The sequence below is a fragment of the Drosophila nasuta genome, chromosome X (genome assembly GCF_023558535.2).
Source record: "Drosophila nasuta strain 15112-1781.00 chromosome X, ASM2355853v1, whole genome shotgun sequence".
NCBI lineage: Eukaryota > Metazoa > Arthropoda > Insecta > Diptera > Drosophilidae > Drosophila > Drosophila nasuta.
In genome coordinates, this window is record NC_083459.1 from 23,217,609 (window position 1) to 23,234,941 (window position 17,333).

At 38.8% G+C, this 17,333-nt stretch overlaps 1 protein-coding gene and 1 long non-coding RNA gene across 3 annotated transcripts in view; one reads left to right on the top strand and one right to left on the bottom strand.

The window, feature by feature from the left end:
• LOC132796452 (uncharacterized) overlaps positions 1 to 17,333 on the top strand; it is a 100,072-nt gene that overhangs the window by 70,244 nt on the left and 12,495 nt on the right. For both annotated transcript variants that reach the window (XR_009633555.1, XR_009633556.1), the window contains 2 exons: positions 5,333 to 5,393; positions 14,587 to 14,646. This is a non-coding gene — a long non-coding RNA (uncharacterized LOC132796452). The remainder of the gene's footprint in view (positions 1 to 5,332; positions 5,394 to 14,586; positions 14,647 to 17,333) is intronic.
• Positions 15,249 to 17,183, bottom strand: LOC132795336 (uncharacterized). Its single transcript, XM_060805998.1, has one exon. It carries the CDS (start codon positions 17,181 to 17,183, stop codon positions 15,249 to 15,251), a length of 1,935 nt encoding a protein of 644 aa, XP_060661981.1.

Genomic DNA, 17,333 nt, shown 5'->3' on the forward strand with positions numbered 1-17,333 from the left:
CAGCTTTCTTGAGATGCACTTCACGTGCATTTGACTGCTTAAATAAATTTTGCTCATGGTAATAAATTCACTTAAACTCAAACTACGCCCCAAAAAAGCTCAGTCTGTTCCGGGTTTTCTCCTCTCCCCGCCCCCTTCTCTATGTGTGTGTGTCTGTGTGTGTGTGAACAATAAGAACGATGAAGGCTTTATGCAAGTTTTTGTTTAGACATTCATAAACATAATTGACGTCATAAAAGCAGACGACAACAAAGACAACGACAACGACAACAATGACATAATGTCATGTAAATCTGTGCTCTCGGCATGTGTGTCTGTCCCTCTCTCTTTCTATCTCTCTCTGTCTGAAAACTGTGGTTGCTCTTCCCCCTCTGCCTCTGTCTCTTCCTCTCCGCTTCGACCAGCCTAAGTGAAAATCATTAGTTGCAACTTTATACAAAAGCCTGGGCATTTGTTTGAGCTACTTTAAAATAAAATGCCACTCATGTTTTATATTCTCCTCTCCTCTCCTCCCCTACCGGTTAGCCAACCCCCTCCCTGCACTCTTTCTCCCAACCCCCCCGACAGAAAAAGAAACCATCATTCGTTGCCCAAAAGCGGCCTGCGTTTTTGTATAAATTCTAACAAATTGTCTACACTTCCGACCTCGTACCTCACTGAAGTCCCGAGGGGTGGAGAAGGGGAAGAGGCATGGTAGAGGGGGAGAGGGGGTAGACTAGGTCCTGCTGCCCCGACTCCATAAATCAAAAAGTGCTTGGCTACAGTTTTTCAGTTTTGTGCACACTTGCTTTGTGTGCTCGCTCGCTATCTTTCTCTCCCTCTCTTTTAGTCTCTTTTTCTCTCTTTTTTTGTTGCCCCCCGCATTTTATGAAGTACGCTCATGTGTGGCATGAGGGGAGAGGGAAGAGGGAAGGTGGGGTAGCTAAGAATTCCGGATGCCGTATTCCACATGCCTGGCATGCCGCACTTTTGTGCGCCGTCGAGTCTAGTTTAACATATTAAGAGTCAAGTAAGCGGCCAGGACACACAAAAGTATTCAGCCCCCTTGCTTGCATTGTATTATCCTTATAGTGTCCTTTCCATGACTAGTGTATTGTTGTGCCCAAGCTATTGAAGAATGTCATCCCTAAAACGCATTCTTCATAATCCCCGGACTGCTTTCAATAATTAGCGCTGTGCTCTAGCTTTAGTGGCAATGACTTCTTAGGGCGCTACTTTGACCGCTTAAGCGCCTTTTTAGCATTAATGCAACTGTTTGCACAACACTTGAAGCGCAGCTCGCCTTTTTTTTGTGGCTGGCAAACAACTCGAGCAACGCCTCAGCGCAAAAGTTGAAGGCGAAGTCGAAAATCGGTTGAACAACAGTCGCTCTAGAACTTATCCGGCGTTCCGTCTGTCCGCATGTTGCTTTGCTCATGAGTCGCTCAATTCTCAACTTTATAAATTTTTAATTAATTGCATAAATCAATGATGATAAATAATATAATATACAGCCATGCAAACTAAACAAATATAGTACAATTTAATGTGATAAAATATTTAGTGAATATAGAAATTATACTATTTTAATAATGTGTGATGATATATATATTGATTACAGATTAAATTGTCCGTTCCTCTTCTGATTTTGTTCAACACAATTCAACATGATAAACTGTTTATTAAGTATAGAAATTCAACATCATAAATAATATTCTAAATATATGATGATATATACATTTAGTACAGATTAAATTGCTCAGTCCTCTCTAGCTTTCATTAAATATAATACAATTCAACGTGATAAACTATTTATTAAGTATAGAAATGATACATCATAAATAATAATTGCTCGTTCATCTTCTGCTTTCGTTACTCACATTTCGTGTCACGCGTGTCTCACGCTCTCATCGCTAACAGAGCTAAAGGAAAATCCTTTTATGGTGTATAAGCTCATCTGTTCTTAGTCAGCGCCTCTCGCTGCGCGTTGTCCTTGCACAAATTATTGAACAGCATTGAAAACATTTGAAGTGTGCCAGCAACAGCAGCAAAAGCAGCAAAAGCTGCAGCTCAAAGCCAAGTGGCCCGCCAAAGCAGCAAAAGCGATTAAAGGAATGCATGCCAAGGGAGTGGGAAGAGAGAAGAGAGGTAGAGAGTGGAAAGTGGGGAGCATTCTCTTAGGAGCAACAGCAGCAGCTCCTTCGCGTTCACTTGTGGCAAAAGGAGGCGAATGCTTTTATGCTTATTAATGGCCCTACATGCAATTTATGTGTGGTAGTTAAAATGCAGGCGCAAATTAATGGAAGCTTCGGATGTTCCATCGATGCAATCGATGCAATGCACCACACCTCTTCCTCTTTCCCTTTCCCTTCGCACTTGGTTAATATCGCCTCTTATTGTTAAGTTTGGCATTACATTGTTTGCTGTTGCTCACTCTTGGCATTGAGAGATGCTTGCCTCTTGGCCAGAACAACTCAATATCAATTTGACTTTAGCTTTTTGAAGTAAGCTACTTTAAGCTGCACTATAAAGAGCTGCTTTAACAGTTCTTCTAACTCAACCATTCGCTTAAAGTTTAACACCATTTTATAACAAAAGCTAGTTACTATATGTTGCTGAATTTATATGCGAACTTTAAAAAATATAAATAACTCGAGTTGAAACAACTATTTTATTTCACAAGAATATATCTTAGATAGAAACACAATGTGAGAAAGCTACAGTGAAGTATGCTCGACTTATTTTAAAAATGCACTAATTGAATATACCCAAAAATACTAAAATATACCAAAGGTTATATTTGGTAAATCATACCAAATACACCAAATACATACAGTATACAGTCAAATTATACCATATTCTAAAAATACACCAAAAAGTACAAAATATACCAAAGGCCCAAATTATATACATTCAAAATATACCATATTATTAAATATACCAAATGAATGTACCGAAAAAATACTAAAATATACCAAAGGCCATATTTGGTAAACCGATATAGTAATATATTCAAAATATACCAGCTTCTTAAAATATACCGAATGAATATACCAAATCAATATACTGAAAAATACTAAAATATATCAATGGTTATGTTTGGTAAATCAGTATAGTAAATATACCATATTATTAAAATATACCAATAAATGCCTAAATTTACCAAAAGCTATATTTGCTAAATCGATATAGTAATATATTCAAAATATACCAGATTCTTAAAATATACCGAATGAATCAATATACTGAAAAATACTGAAATATATCAATGGTTATGTTTGGTAAATCAGTTTAGTAAATATACCATATTATTAAAATATACCAACAAATACCTAAATATACCAAAGGCTATATTTGCTAAATCGATATAGAACTACAGTCAAAATATACTATGGAATATTAAAGCAGTGTAGCCAGTTTAGGCTAGAGAAACCCCGCATTTTTGCACAGCGAAATATTTAGAATTAAGTTCGCAGATGTAGCTTACTTTCTGGGCTGTACGTTCGATAGTTTCGTCAGTTAGTTAATCAGAAATCGATCTGCAAAAATAATGAACATTTCATAGCATACATTTGAGAGTAAAAAGTATACCTAAGGGGAAATCAAAGCTGGCATGCAAGTTGAGCTTGATCAGATTTTTAAATCGAAAAAAATCAGCTTTATCTGTGAATTCTAAAGAAGCAGACTGATCCAGTTTTAGGAGCTGTCATAAGTGCTTGTCCTCGTTCTCGTTCTCGTTCCCATCTGAACCTGAGCTGCTTTAGCTGCCACCTGTCGATAGGAGGCAAAACAGAAGCTGCTGCTTAAGCTTCAAGAGTTGTCTTCGATGGGGAATAGAAAAGCCAGCTGAAAATGCTCTCTAAACTTTTCACACACCACACACACTCAGAGAGAACACAACGAACGCCACACTTTGCCCCTTGTTTCCCGCCCTGGTTTTCTGCCTCCCAAGTGACTGCAACCAACTTTTGACTTCAATTCAGTTTAGCAAACGGGGGAGAGAGGAAGAAAGAGGCGAGCTACGAGAATTTATGGCCAATTCAATAAACGATTTTATTACATGCGCACGTTGTGTTAACAATGTTATTATTATTGGCGCTCCGAAAAAAGGGTTGCCGGAAGCACACCCCCCTCTGCCTCTCCCCTCACCCTCCTTCCTCACTCTCTTCCTCGCTGGCGGCAATGCGGCAAAACAGTTCAACGTGTTCCTAGACGAGACGAGTCGAGGGGCAGTGTTGATGTCTATTTGCCGAGTCCGACCAATTATTATGAAAATTAATTTATTTTCTATCGGTAATGCGAATGCACCCGACTCCCCTCCTTCACTCCCTCCCCTCTACCCACTCGCTGCTGCTCTTTGCTCCTTATCAACAGCTGCCCAGCTGAAGCTCAATTCTAGCACTTTGCTTCCCCTTTCCCTTTCCCACTCTCTCCCTCTCTCTTTCTCTCGCTCATTCTTCTCTGCCTGCATTCAGCCTTTGGCGTACACTTCCAAATGCTTTTACTTTGTTTGCTTTCAATGGTAGTTGCCTCGCTCTCCTCTATACCCTGTAACTATATTGCAAATGGCCCAACAGTGGGTGACTTCTGTGAGGAGATACATGCTACACAGTTTTAATAAAACCTTTTTCTAAAAACATACCAAATAAATTTAGTGCATAAATACTGAAATATACTTCTATATTACTACATTCCAAATATGCCATATTTTTAAAATATACCAAATTAATACACCAACACAATTCCAAAATACTGTATTTAATAAATCAGCATAATGATATTTTAAAAATAAACCCTGTTATAAAAATATACCAATAAAATATTTGAATATAATACTATACTACAATAGTACTACATTCAAAGTATAACAAAAAAATACAAAAATTAATCTATCGTTAATCGGTATAGTTTTACATGCAAAATAAACTATATTCTAAACATATATATACCAAAAAAATATACAAAAAAATACTAGAATATACCAATGGTTTTATTTAGTAAATCAGTATAATTTTTGTAAATATAGTCAGTCAGTCAATCAGAAATCGATCAGCCAAAATAGAGAGCATATATTTGGGAGTGAAAACAATAGGTGACTTCACTATGTGACAGCGTAGAGTAAGAAAAGAAATGTACTCGTATAAATTAGAGCTATATAGTATAATATGATGTGCTAGATTCTCTATATTCAATTTCTACATTTATATCTTACTATATATATAAAGAATGAATTTGATTAGGGAAGCAATTCAAATTTATTCAAATTTTTTGTTAGATATAGAATGATTTCATATTATCTCTTTACTTCAAGAAATTCAAATAAATAGATTCAATTTATTCGTTTCTTTTGCAGGATACTCCCTATTAAAATTCGCAACCGTATGTGAAGTATTGTCATTATTCCTTTTTTGCTGGTAAGTAAACTTTTTATGAGATCTAAAACTATAATTATTAATCATAAGATTAAGTGAACAGAATATAATACAATTTTTTGTGTGACGAAATTCGATAAAAATGCGGAAAAATGTTGCCAAAAATTTGGGAAATTACAGAATTGCCAAAAATATAATTCAAGTTAATGAAACTATAGTTATAACATATAACATATGAAACTATAGTTGTGTTGGTATATTGAAAATTGTCTCATGAATTTTTGTCCCGCCAAGGGAGATATGTCAGCTCAAAAGAGGCAAATTTCTGAAATTTTCAATATTGTGTGTTGCAACCAACCATTTTAAATGGAGACACAGTGAAAACTCTCTTGGTCGGACACGCATGCATTTTTGTCCAGCTAAGGGGGGGTAGTAAACTTAAAAGTGACTTAAATTTGAAATCCATTAAATGGGGATATAGTGAAAACTCTCTTGGTCGGACACGCATGCATTTTTGTCCAGCCAAGGGGGGATCAGTTTAAAAGTGACAAAGTTGCTCTGATGTTTTAAACAATTTGTGGTGCAGCCAACTTCATTAAATAATCAATTAGTCGATAAATTCACTAAGAGAGTTTGCACTGTAATGCAATTTAATTGTTAAATTATTGAATTCAATAGTTGAATTGAAATATAAACAGAGAAAATAGTATTCGTTGGACGCATTAATTAAAGAGTTTTAGTTCGAAAAGTTGGGCCGCTAGTAATAAAATAACTAGAATATTAATTAATAAAAGAAATTAAAAAGAAAATATAAATCTACGCAACATAATTTAACGTCGAGCATACCCGCCAGCAGTTGTTGTTCTTGTTTCTCTTATTGTTTCTCTTGTTGTTGTTGCTGATGTTGTTGCTGTTGTTGTTGGTTGTGTGCGACCCCTTGGCGGCCCAGTGGCTGTCAACGCTTTGCGCTTTTGTTTGCCCAGCACACAAAAGGCCAGCACAACATGCATTGCGAAGGGGGGGTTACCAGGGGGGTGGTGAAGTGGGGGGTGCTCAGTGCGGCAACCTTATTTTCTGCAAATGCATTGTATGTCTGTGTGCGTGTGTGTGTGTGTGTGTGTGTGTGCGAGTGTGTGTCAATAGAAAGCTTAACAGGCGCACTCATGTGCAACGCAACAAGGCAACAAAAGTCTCATTACTTTTACTTGGCAAATAATGAAGCTAACAAACAAAAACAACAACAGCAACCGCCAGCCGACAACAACGAGGACACCAACAGCAACAACAACAACAATGAACAGACGTCGCCGAAGAAGACGAAGAAGAAGAAGAAAGAGAACCACCAACAACCACAACAACAATTGTCAATTGAGTTGCGACTCCTTTTGCAGTCGCTCTCTCTCTCTCTCTTTTCCTCTGTCTCTCTCTCTCTCTCGCTCTGTCTCAGTGTGTAATTGTCGCCTTATTTTCTGCTTGCCCTGTATACCCTGTGCATACCCTTTACTTATTACTTTATGATTCAGCTAGTCCTCAATTTAAGTTGCATTACACAAGGAACATTGTAATGTTGATATGTTTTTATTCAGCATTCTGATTACGAAATTCTATTCAATTCACATAATAATTTGTGTCCGTTTGAACGCCTAGATATCAGAGACTATTAGAAACAGAGCAGCAATTGTTATTAAAATATACCAAATATACATTTCTTAGTCTTTTTTGGTACATTACTTTGATATATTCAATCGAATTTTGTATATTCCTTTATTGAGAGCAGGTCGCCGATATCTCATAGTCGAGCAAATATACATCTCGATATATTTCAGAATTTTTCGGTGTATTAATTTGATGTCTTCAATAGTAGTTGGTATATTTTTTATATTTTTGACTGCGCGTGTTATAAAAATATCTCAAATATATGTATATCTCGGTATATTTCAATATATTTTCAGTATATTATTTTGGTATATTTAATAGTATTTGATATGTTATTTTATATTTTTGGACTACACAAATATATCAAATGTATAGCTTTGTATATCCGTTTGGTATATTTAATAGTATTTGGTATATTCGCTTATATTATTTTTAATAAAAATAGACCAAATATACATCTCAATATATTAATTTGGAAGTAGCTCAATAGTATTCAGCAGGTGTTTTTCGGTATATTATTTTGGCACATGTAATAGTATTTGGTATATTTTTTATTAGGAACAGGTCGCCCTTGACTGTAGCTTTCCTCCTTATTTTTAAATCAGAACTTCTTTACTGCTTAAAATGTCTAGCGCTGTAGATTTCCAATAATGTGAATATTATTCTATATTCACTAATTGCAAATTCTTTATCATTTTTTTTTTCTTTTCAAAACAGATGATAACTTTTGATGGCAAGCAAATGAATGAATTCAAAAATACGCTAAGTGATATTCAATCCAATACTTATTAGATGATTATATCTGCATGCAAAAAGAGATAAATTCTCAACTAGCTCTTGAAACTATTTTACTTATCAAATGTGTAATCGCAGTTGTTTCGGTTGATTTACTTGAGGGTGCACACACTTCACCTGAAGCAAATCAAGCAATCAAGTTGCCAACTTATGGAAATGCAAATGCAAATGGAATTGTGAATTGTGAAATGTGTGAAATAGTAATCTTAATCAATCTAATTTCGAGCAAATTGTTTGGATACGCTTTTGTTTGCTAGTCGACCCAAAGAGAGAGCACATATTCCATCAATCTAATGAGTAGCTCCAGTCAGCCAGCCATATAGATATAGATATACATAGAGGAGGAGGGGGGTGTCGTAGTAGAAGAGAGCTCTACTCGCTGCTTGCACAATCATTTTGCGCAATCATGCTGGCACTCAATTTAATTGATTTTAAAGTTGCTGTCAAGCAAACAAAAAAAAAAAGAGCAAAAAATGGGAGAGTGTAGCGAAAAAAATAGCAAGGCAAGCACCTTACTCTAGACTGTTCAGGAAGTGAAAGAGACACTTTGAGAAATAGAAACAGAGCGAGAAAGAGAGAGAGAAGAGGAGAGAAGAGGAGAGAAGAGAAGTGGTCATAAAACAATGAACTGGCATATGCAGCAACCACGAAATGCGTAACAGGTTGAAGACGAAGCGAAGACTCCCACTTTTTGCCCCACTCTCTCTCTCTCTGTCTTCCTCTCTCTCTCTCTCTTTCTCGATTTCCTGCTCCGTTCTGCCAAAAACTGTGACAGACCCAAACTTTTGTGGCTTGAACCTGAAGCGGAGAAGGAAGAGATGAAGTTGAGGAAGTTGGGTCTCCTCGGTTTTCGGGTTCAGTTTCAGTTCTCGGTCAGGCGGCTTTTGAGTGTTTTCCACCTGAGCGCAAACTTAAGTGGCGAAACTTGATTAAACCACACACACACACACACACACACACACACACACACACACACACACACACACACACACACACACACACACACACACACACATCTGTGCATGGATAAAGTTTTGACTGCATGCGAGTGTATACATATATATATATATATATATAGAGAGAGCAACTTTGGACTGCGGACAGAGATTAAGTTGCGGTTGTGCAACCGATGACAAAAGAGTTGACTTCCCCACTTTTCCTATTTGTCAATTGCAGTCACAGTTGCAGCAACTATTATCGTATACCCTGTAATGCAGCGAGCGAGGGCGACATTTGACCTGACTACTGCGGGTAATCAAAAGTTAACAACACTCAAATTATAGCAAATTAATCAAGTTCTATATACTGAATTCTGTTTCGTAACACTGCAGGGTATGCGCTCGTCGATCAATCATGTGCAGCAACTTATTACATTTTGAATGCTTAAAGAAATAGAATAGATACGTTTAAATTGTCATAATTTACATTGGACCTTATTACAGGGTATTCACTAGTCGAGTACTGACTTATATCCTATACATTTTTTATTGTTGCAACAGTTGGCAAAGATAAAAGACAAACGAATAGATACATTTTATTTGAATAAAGACAAAGAAGAGATAAATGTGATTTAAACTGTATTACAGGGTATTTAGTAGTCGGATATATTTATATCCTATACATTTTTTCTTGCTGCAACAGTTGGAAAAGATTAAAGACAAAGAATATATTAATTTGAATTCCACTTTATTACAGGGTATACACTAGTCGGTACTAAACCTTTACATATCAATTTTTTTGTTGTTGTGAGAGTTGGCAAGGAATAGAGACAGAGAATATATAAATTTCAATTAAACTTTACAGGTAGTCGGATGCTCTTGTAGGGTATACACTAGTCGAGTAGTTATTTATTATACTTTTTTTCTTTGCGGTTGCAACTGTTGCAAAAGATTAAAGACAATAAACTTTGTGATAAATTTTAATGGAGCTCTATTTCATGGTATTTAGAAGTCGGATACTTTTGTAGAGTATAACTAGTCGAGTCCTGACTTATTACCCATTTTAATTTCTTTATACAACAGTTGGAAAAGATTTAAAACAATAGAATATATATGATTTGCCATACATTTTGAGTGGACTTTATTACAGGGTATACACTAGTCGAATACTAACTTGTTATACTTTTTTTTTTCTTTGCTGTTGCAACAGTTGGAAAAGATTAAAGACAATAAACTTTGTGATACATTTCAATGGAGCTTTATTACATGATATTTAGTAGTCGGATACTTTTGTAGGGTATACACTAGTCGAGTACTGATTTAATTTATTTGTTGTTGTTACAGTTGAAATATAAACTATCATAAATTTTAATTGAACTTGACAAAGTAGTTAGTAGTCGGATACTTTTGTAGCTTATAACGAAGTTGTAGTTCAATGCCAGGTATGCGCTAGTCGAGCTGTTGGCTCAGTAGTGTTGCAGTGGCAAGTCCAGAGCGTATTCATGCTGCAGCGGCAGCCACAAATGTTGCAGCTGCTGCAGTTGATGCTGCAACTCAAATTCAGGTTGTTCCGTTAGCTGTTGATGCTCCTGCTCCGTTGATGTTGCAGTTGAAGCTGCCACAATTGGTGGCAAGTAGGCATTGCTGGGCAAGTCAGCTGATGAGCACAGGCTTAGGCACAGCAAGCAGCTGATGAACAAGAGGAAGAACAATGCCAACTGCATCTTGTCGATTTTGAGAATTGTTTGAATTCTCTCTACAGACGCGATGCGCTTTTATAGCTCATCATCATCTTCAGATCGCGTGCGAAACTCGCTGAAAATGCGACTGCGATAAGCAGATCAGCCACTGAAGCCAAGGCCAAGTCTGCAAGCCAAGACAAAAGCAAAAGCTAAAACAAAAACAGTTATCGCACTTAATTGCAACTGCGAGAGAAGTTTGATGAAAGTGAAAGTGAGAGAGGAAAGCATTACATCTGCAAATTAAAACTTTAAATTGGCAACTTTAAGAGTAAAGTACTATTTCAATATACCACATTATAGCCTTTGGTATATTATTAGAATTTTTGGACAAGAAAGCAAACTAAAACAAGATCAACACATTTAAAACTTTTTAAAGTAGGTTACTATATCAATATACCAAATGTAGCCTTTGGTATATTTTAGTATTTTTGTGGTATTTTAATTTGGCATATTTAGGGGTGTTTTATTATATTTCTGATAATTTGGTATATTTAAAAGTATTTAGAAAATTCTTTTATATTTTTGCATGGGTTTTAAAAGTATACCAAATATATGTACTTCTCGGTGTATTTAAGAATTTTTCGGTATATTTCAGCATTTTCGATACATTAGCTTAGTATATTTTATATTCATATATTTATATTTAATTGTATTTGGTATATTCATTTATATATTGCAGGCGTTATAAAAATATACCAAATACATACATCTCTGTATATTTAAGCATTTTTCGGTATATTTGTTTGGTATATTTAACGGTATTTGGTATGTTATTTAGCATTTTTGACTGCACGTGTTATCATATTAACATCTCGGTATATATCAGCTTTTTTCGATATATTAATTTGGTATATTTAACAGTATTTGGTATATTCTTTTATTGAGAACAGTTTGTGATTATTTCACATTCGAGCAGCCATAACCCAAGTAGACTAGTTTACTATATAAATTTCATTATATTTTCAATTCATCATCACTTATAATTTCTCAGTAATTTTTCGAGCTGCCCTCGCTGTGTTGATTTAAAATTGCAAATTTTATTGGCCGCGTTATTTTGGTTAATTTTTGGCATCGTTTAATGAGCTCGATTGATTTGCGATCACAAGAACTCAGACAATTGTGCTCCATATATAGAGAATTTCCCAGTGTTTTCTCTGCTGTGTGTCTGACTCTTATACGTCTATGTTGTGGCAAGGTGGCAAGTGGCAGGGGCAAGACTTCGGCAAGTTGGGCAATCGCGCAAACTCGGCCAACGCATGCGCTTTGGCTTCAGCGGCAGCCGACGAATTGCAACGTTTCCCGCCAAACGTAATCGCTGCCAAGGCGAGGGGAAGGGGGGACAGGTGTGGTTGGGCGAAAGAGAGTGAGGAGGAAAGGTGGGGAGGAAAATTCCGCTTTTTGTTTACCTTTGTTATCAGCGCTTATCAGCTTCTGGAACGTTTGAAGCTGAAGTGTGTGCCCATTGGTGGGAATCTCATACGCTGACAATGTGTAGGCAGAATGCAATCTGAGAGAGGAGGCGGAGTGTGGAGGGAGGGGGAGAACAAGGAGTAGGAGTAGGAATAGGAGAAGAAGTTGTAAAGATGTTTAAAGGCATGTGTTGAATGATGACATGTGGCAAATGCAGCGGGACAAAACTCGAAACTCAATCCCAAAGTCAAAGGCCAAGACAAAACTCAACAACAAGTGGTAAACGAAGTCATTCTTTCATTTTTTGATATCACTTTAAATTCAATTTAGAATTTAAATTCATTCAAAATAATTAGAATACTCTAAATTGACAAATAAAGCATCTTAATCGAGGAAGTCTTCAAATCAAATCTTTTAAAATGATGCCAGTAATTTAGTGAAGAGTTGAATAGAAATTAAAAGTTGCAAATTCAAGCCAAGTTTAAATAAATATATTACTTAGTTTATAATGTCTCCATATATTATCGATCCTTAAGCCACAAGGTAAAGCAAGCACATTCTTTGATATTACAAATAATAATTTGGACTCAAAACTTCCAGCGTTCAAAAGCATCGAAAGTCATGAAAGTTAAATTCTTGCTTAACTGCCTTATTTTGTTTTTCTTGCTTTGAACGCTGAGCTGAAAACTAATCTCTTAACAAAATGTATATCAGCTTAAAGAAAAAGCATACTGCAAAAAAATCAGTGCTAGATTGAAAAGTAAACAGTAAATTTTGGTTTTCAAAACTACTTGAACGTACCGAACAATTTTTGAGACAAGAATTTCAAATTAAAACAAATACTGCAACTGTGAGATACCCTCAACACATTCTGAATAAAAGCAAAACGGTGCAGTATTAATTCCAAAATATACCAAATTAATATACCGCAAAAATGCCAAAAATATACCATAGAGTGCCAAAAATCCAAATGGTCAGTCAAAGCAACTAAGAAGCGTAGAAATATTGCTTAAATAACTTTTATTATTTTTATCCAATCGCAACCAAATTTTTAGGCAACATAAAGAATATAGTTACTATTGTATCTACTAACTTTTGAATTTGTGCTCTTAGAAATTTGTTGGGATTATTAAAGCAGTAGAGAGTTCTTATTTCTTAGCGTTAAAATAAAGGTTTAGCTTGCTAATTGAACAAGTTACGCTTATAACTATTATGTAGCAATAATTTAGTAATGAGAGAGCAATGTACATCTGCTTAACTCACTTACGCATAGAAGAATTTGGGGAATTTCGATGCGTGAACATGATCGTGCACGCACAGACATGATTGTGTTCGTCACCCAGCTTTGATTATGTTTTTGGCGGTAAAGGGAGGCGACATGCTGACAACATTTGTTACTTGCAACCAGTCGGGCCAGTTGCCAGTTGCTAGTTGCCACAGCGTGGCTGCCACACTCGTTGCTCTTGCTCTTGCTGTTGCTGTTGCCTGCTGCTGTGTGGCAAGCAACACTTCCGGCATTTAAGCAAACAAAATATGCAGCAAGCCGAGGCAACATTTGCAACAGAGTCGAGTTCGCAAGCAAGCAAGCGAGTTGCCGCTGCCTGCCACATTTGTGTGCCACACTTGTGACATGCGGCGTGCGGCATGAGGCATGAGGCATGAGGCATGGGGCATGCCCCACATACTGTGTACTTCATGTATGTAGGCGGAAAATGCGGCCATGTAGGCTAATGAGTTGCACGCTCGCTCCGCGTCGTCCGACCTCGGTTGCAGTTGCCACTTTTGTTGTTGCACCTCTTTTTTTTCTCCACCGCTGCTGCTGTTGCTGGTTAACGAGGATGCCGCACTCTGTGGCAAGCACTGTGTGCGCCTGCAACAAATGCTCGTGGCGGTGTCATAATGGAAATGTGCATGAAAACAAGACTCTTGTTATTTGCCGACCACGACTAACCAAGCAGCAGCTTGCCACAAAATGGGGCACACACGGTTGCCCCTCTGTATCCGTTCCCCCTCTCCACTCGTCACTCGTCACTTACAACCTTTGAATGCCCCTTTGGATGTGGCATGTGCCAAACTCAGCTGGACATCGAATATTGTAATCGAGTTCGTTGACTTTGAAATACTCTGCGATCAGTGAAGGCAACTTATGAGCTTCAACTGCTCGTTGATCAGTGATCGAAATGGATTGATTATTAATTATCACTTAAAAATAAGAATTGAGTTTAGTGGCACACACAACTTGTAATGACAGAATAAACCATCTGTTCCTCAAACATTACAAACTATTGACAGAATTGCAGCTTGAAGTTATTTATAGCAACTTCTGTTATATGTAGTTTTGACTTTAGAGACCCTTTATACTTGCTTAAAGGGAGACCCTTAAAACTTGCTTAATACTTATCATGCATGTAGACCACATAGTTGAGAGTGAAAAGAAATGATAAAAGTTTGGTTCACCATTATTTGTAATAACTTTCATCTGAGTATTGACTGTCAGAGACCCTTTTTCTCATTATAACCATATTTCATAGTCACATAATCACTCATTTAGAAATAGTAATACTCTTCGGATTAAAGTTTACTTTATCATCATATATGACTAACTTATTTGCAGTATTCACACATTTATTAATGAATATATTCTTCGTGTTAACGTTTACCTCATCATCATATATATGATTACTTTACTTGCAGTATTGACTGTCAGAGACCCTTAAACACATCACACACATTTAAACAACTTTATTTATTGAGGTGAGTGCAGCAATATTCTTGCCATCAAACTTTCTTTTCAAAATCTATCATTATTTATATTATAGAGTTGACATTTAGAGACCCTTTGACATAAATTATTCGGGCTAATCATTGTAAATCGTCATCAATGATTATTAATGTTTTGTTGATTTAGCCAAAAATACTTCTCGTATTGATTTCCATAGGCCCCTTGAAACTATATTTTATTGTTCTTCTTCTGCTTATAGTGTAGTTAATCAGCTTCTAAGACTATTCACAGCACATCACCCATGTAGACTTGTTATTCTATTAGTTCATCATATTGTAGTAATGACTTGTAGAGATCCTTTGTCTATCAACATAATTTCTGCTGCTGAAAGTGCCGTCATTCGTCAACATTGATAATTTAAATTATGTTGCTGATTACACACAGTATTGACTTCCATAGACCTATTTCTTATAGTCTAGTTAATGATCATCTAAGACTTTTTATGTTGTCTCTCAGAGACCCTTTCTTTTAACTTCTGGGTGCCTTATTTATTGAGCGGTGCAAAGTGCCGAGTGAGCAAGTGAGCAAGTGAGAAGTGCGAAGGCCAGATATGTTCGAATATGTAGCTTACAAGTTAGACAAAGTATCGCCTTAGCCAGCGCACACGCAAACTGAGCAGCTCGAGGAGAAAGATGAGAACGGCAAACGTGAGCATGACGTAACAGACAAAGTAGAGGCCACAGAACATCTCAAGTCGAATGGCGACCACCTCGTGGGTCAATCTCGTGACGGGAGCATGAACGAAACTGTGCTCAAAGTAGCGATTCACATAGCTGACGATGCCAGCAGATTGCATCTGCTTGAGCTTGCGATCGAAGGCAAACTTGAGGATCGAATGGCGACGCAAATACATGACCAGCTGATAGAGATAGATATGCTCCCGCACATGAGTGAGACGACTCGACTGCCAGTTCAGTTGATTGTAATGCGCCAGATTGTCGAGCAACGAGATCGTCGTCAACTTTGCACCCGGCGGTGCATTCTCCAGCTGAGCGAAGCGAGTGAGAAAGTTGTAGGCGCTGAGACGCGTCCGATTCACCGGAAAGTAGTCGGCATAGTCCGGGGCCAAGTAGATGTAATTCCCACTCAACAAGTCCGCGATGCGTTCGGGCACCGGTGGAAAATACGGCAACCGAAACACATCGTAGAGCTTGCCCTGATACGCGACACGCAGCACCAAAGCGAGCAGCAGCCAGGCCCCCAAAAGGCCACGCACCACGCTCACATGCGGGAGCGCGGGAGTCTCCAGCGGATTCCCAAGGAGCGTAGTGTGCACATGCAACGCACTGGCAGCCATATCGAAGCGACGGTAACGTAGACGCCACGCCCACTGCAAAAGCAACGCCAGCAGACAGCTGAGACTCAAGGCGAACCAGACGCTCCCGCAGAAAGGTTGCACGAGCTGATTGACAGCGCCCATGATGTGTTCCACGCGTACTACGAAGATCAGAGCGCTCTGGTGATACGAACTCGTCGTGGAGAAGCGTTCGCGATGCGAGAAATGCGATGCACTCAGCGCCCCGATGGCCACCGAGGAATTCAGGTCGGCCAGCTCCTGGAAGCAGTCATCGGAGTGAGTGAAGAACCCGAAAGTGTGCAACGTCCCATCCGACACCGTTTCGATGACTCGTTTGTTCTCGCAGGGCGCGAGGAGATTGATGCGAAAGTCATAGATATCGGCGAGTTTCTTGAGGAGCACGCCATCGACGCCGCTAAGGCGCGTGAGGTCCGCTCGATGCTGGGGATCACTCGAGTTGCCGTCGAATATGACGAACGGCGGCATCGGATGCCAGCTGACGTTGATGGGACAACCGTAAAAGCTGCCCATGGGACGTGGAAATAGCTGTTGATTGTGCACCTGAAATTGGCCGCCTTCGTAGCGATTGAGCAGCTCGGGAGTGAGCGAATCGTGGCACCCCGGAGCATACAGTCGATAGCCGTAGACGAGCACAGCACCATCGAGTTGTTCGAGCAGCACAACAGCGTTCAGCACATGGAAGCTGAGGCAGGTGGCGAATATATCCCGCAGCGCAGCGTAACGTTGTTCCTCCTCGTGCTCTCTCCCGCTGCGTGCCAGCACGATGAGAAAGTGGAACTCCCTGTCAAACAGGGATTTGGCAAAGTGAAAGCGCAGACCGCGAAAGGCGCGCGTCGAGTCCACCAGAAACAGAATGTGATCCCTTGGATCCTCGATGAGGGCATCCCGCAGCAGCTGCAATGCCACACGCTCCCCCAGCTGTCTTAGAAGATAGCTGATCGCCAGCCTGTGCTGACGTTGCACCGCCACCGAGTGCGAGAGATCCATGACGGCCAGCGCATTGTAGCGTTGACTCACATGTCGCTCCAGCACTTTGAGTGCCGCCTTCATTAGCTCAGGAGCGTGATATACGCTGGGCACAGGCACCGAGGCAATCACGGCACTCGGACTCGGACTGTGCCGGGGACCGGTGGGAAAACCCAAGAAAAGCAGCAGCAGCGGCAGCAACAGCAGTTGACGGCAGTGTGGCATGTGGCTGTGGCAAGCGAACAACTTGAACTGTCCCAATTGCCAATTGCAGCGTGCAACACTTGCTGCTGTTGCTGCCACACACACACACACACACACACACTTGACTCGACGTCCCATTTCTGTAATTGCGATCGTTCCGCCAGGATAAGC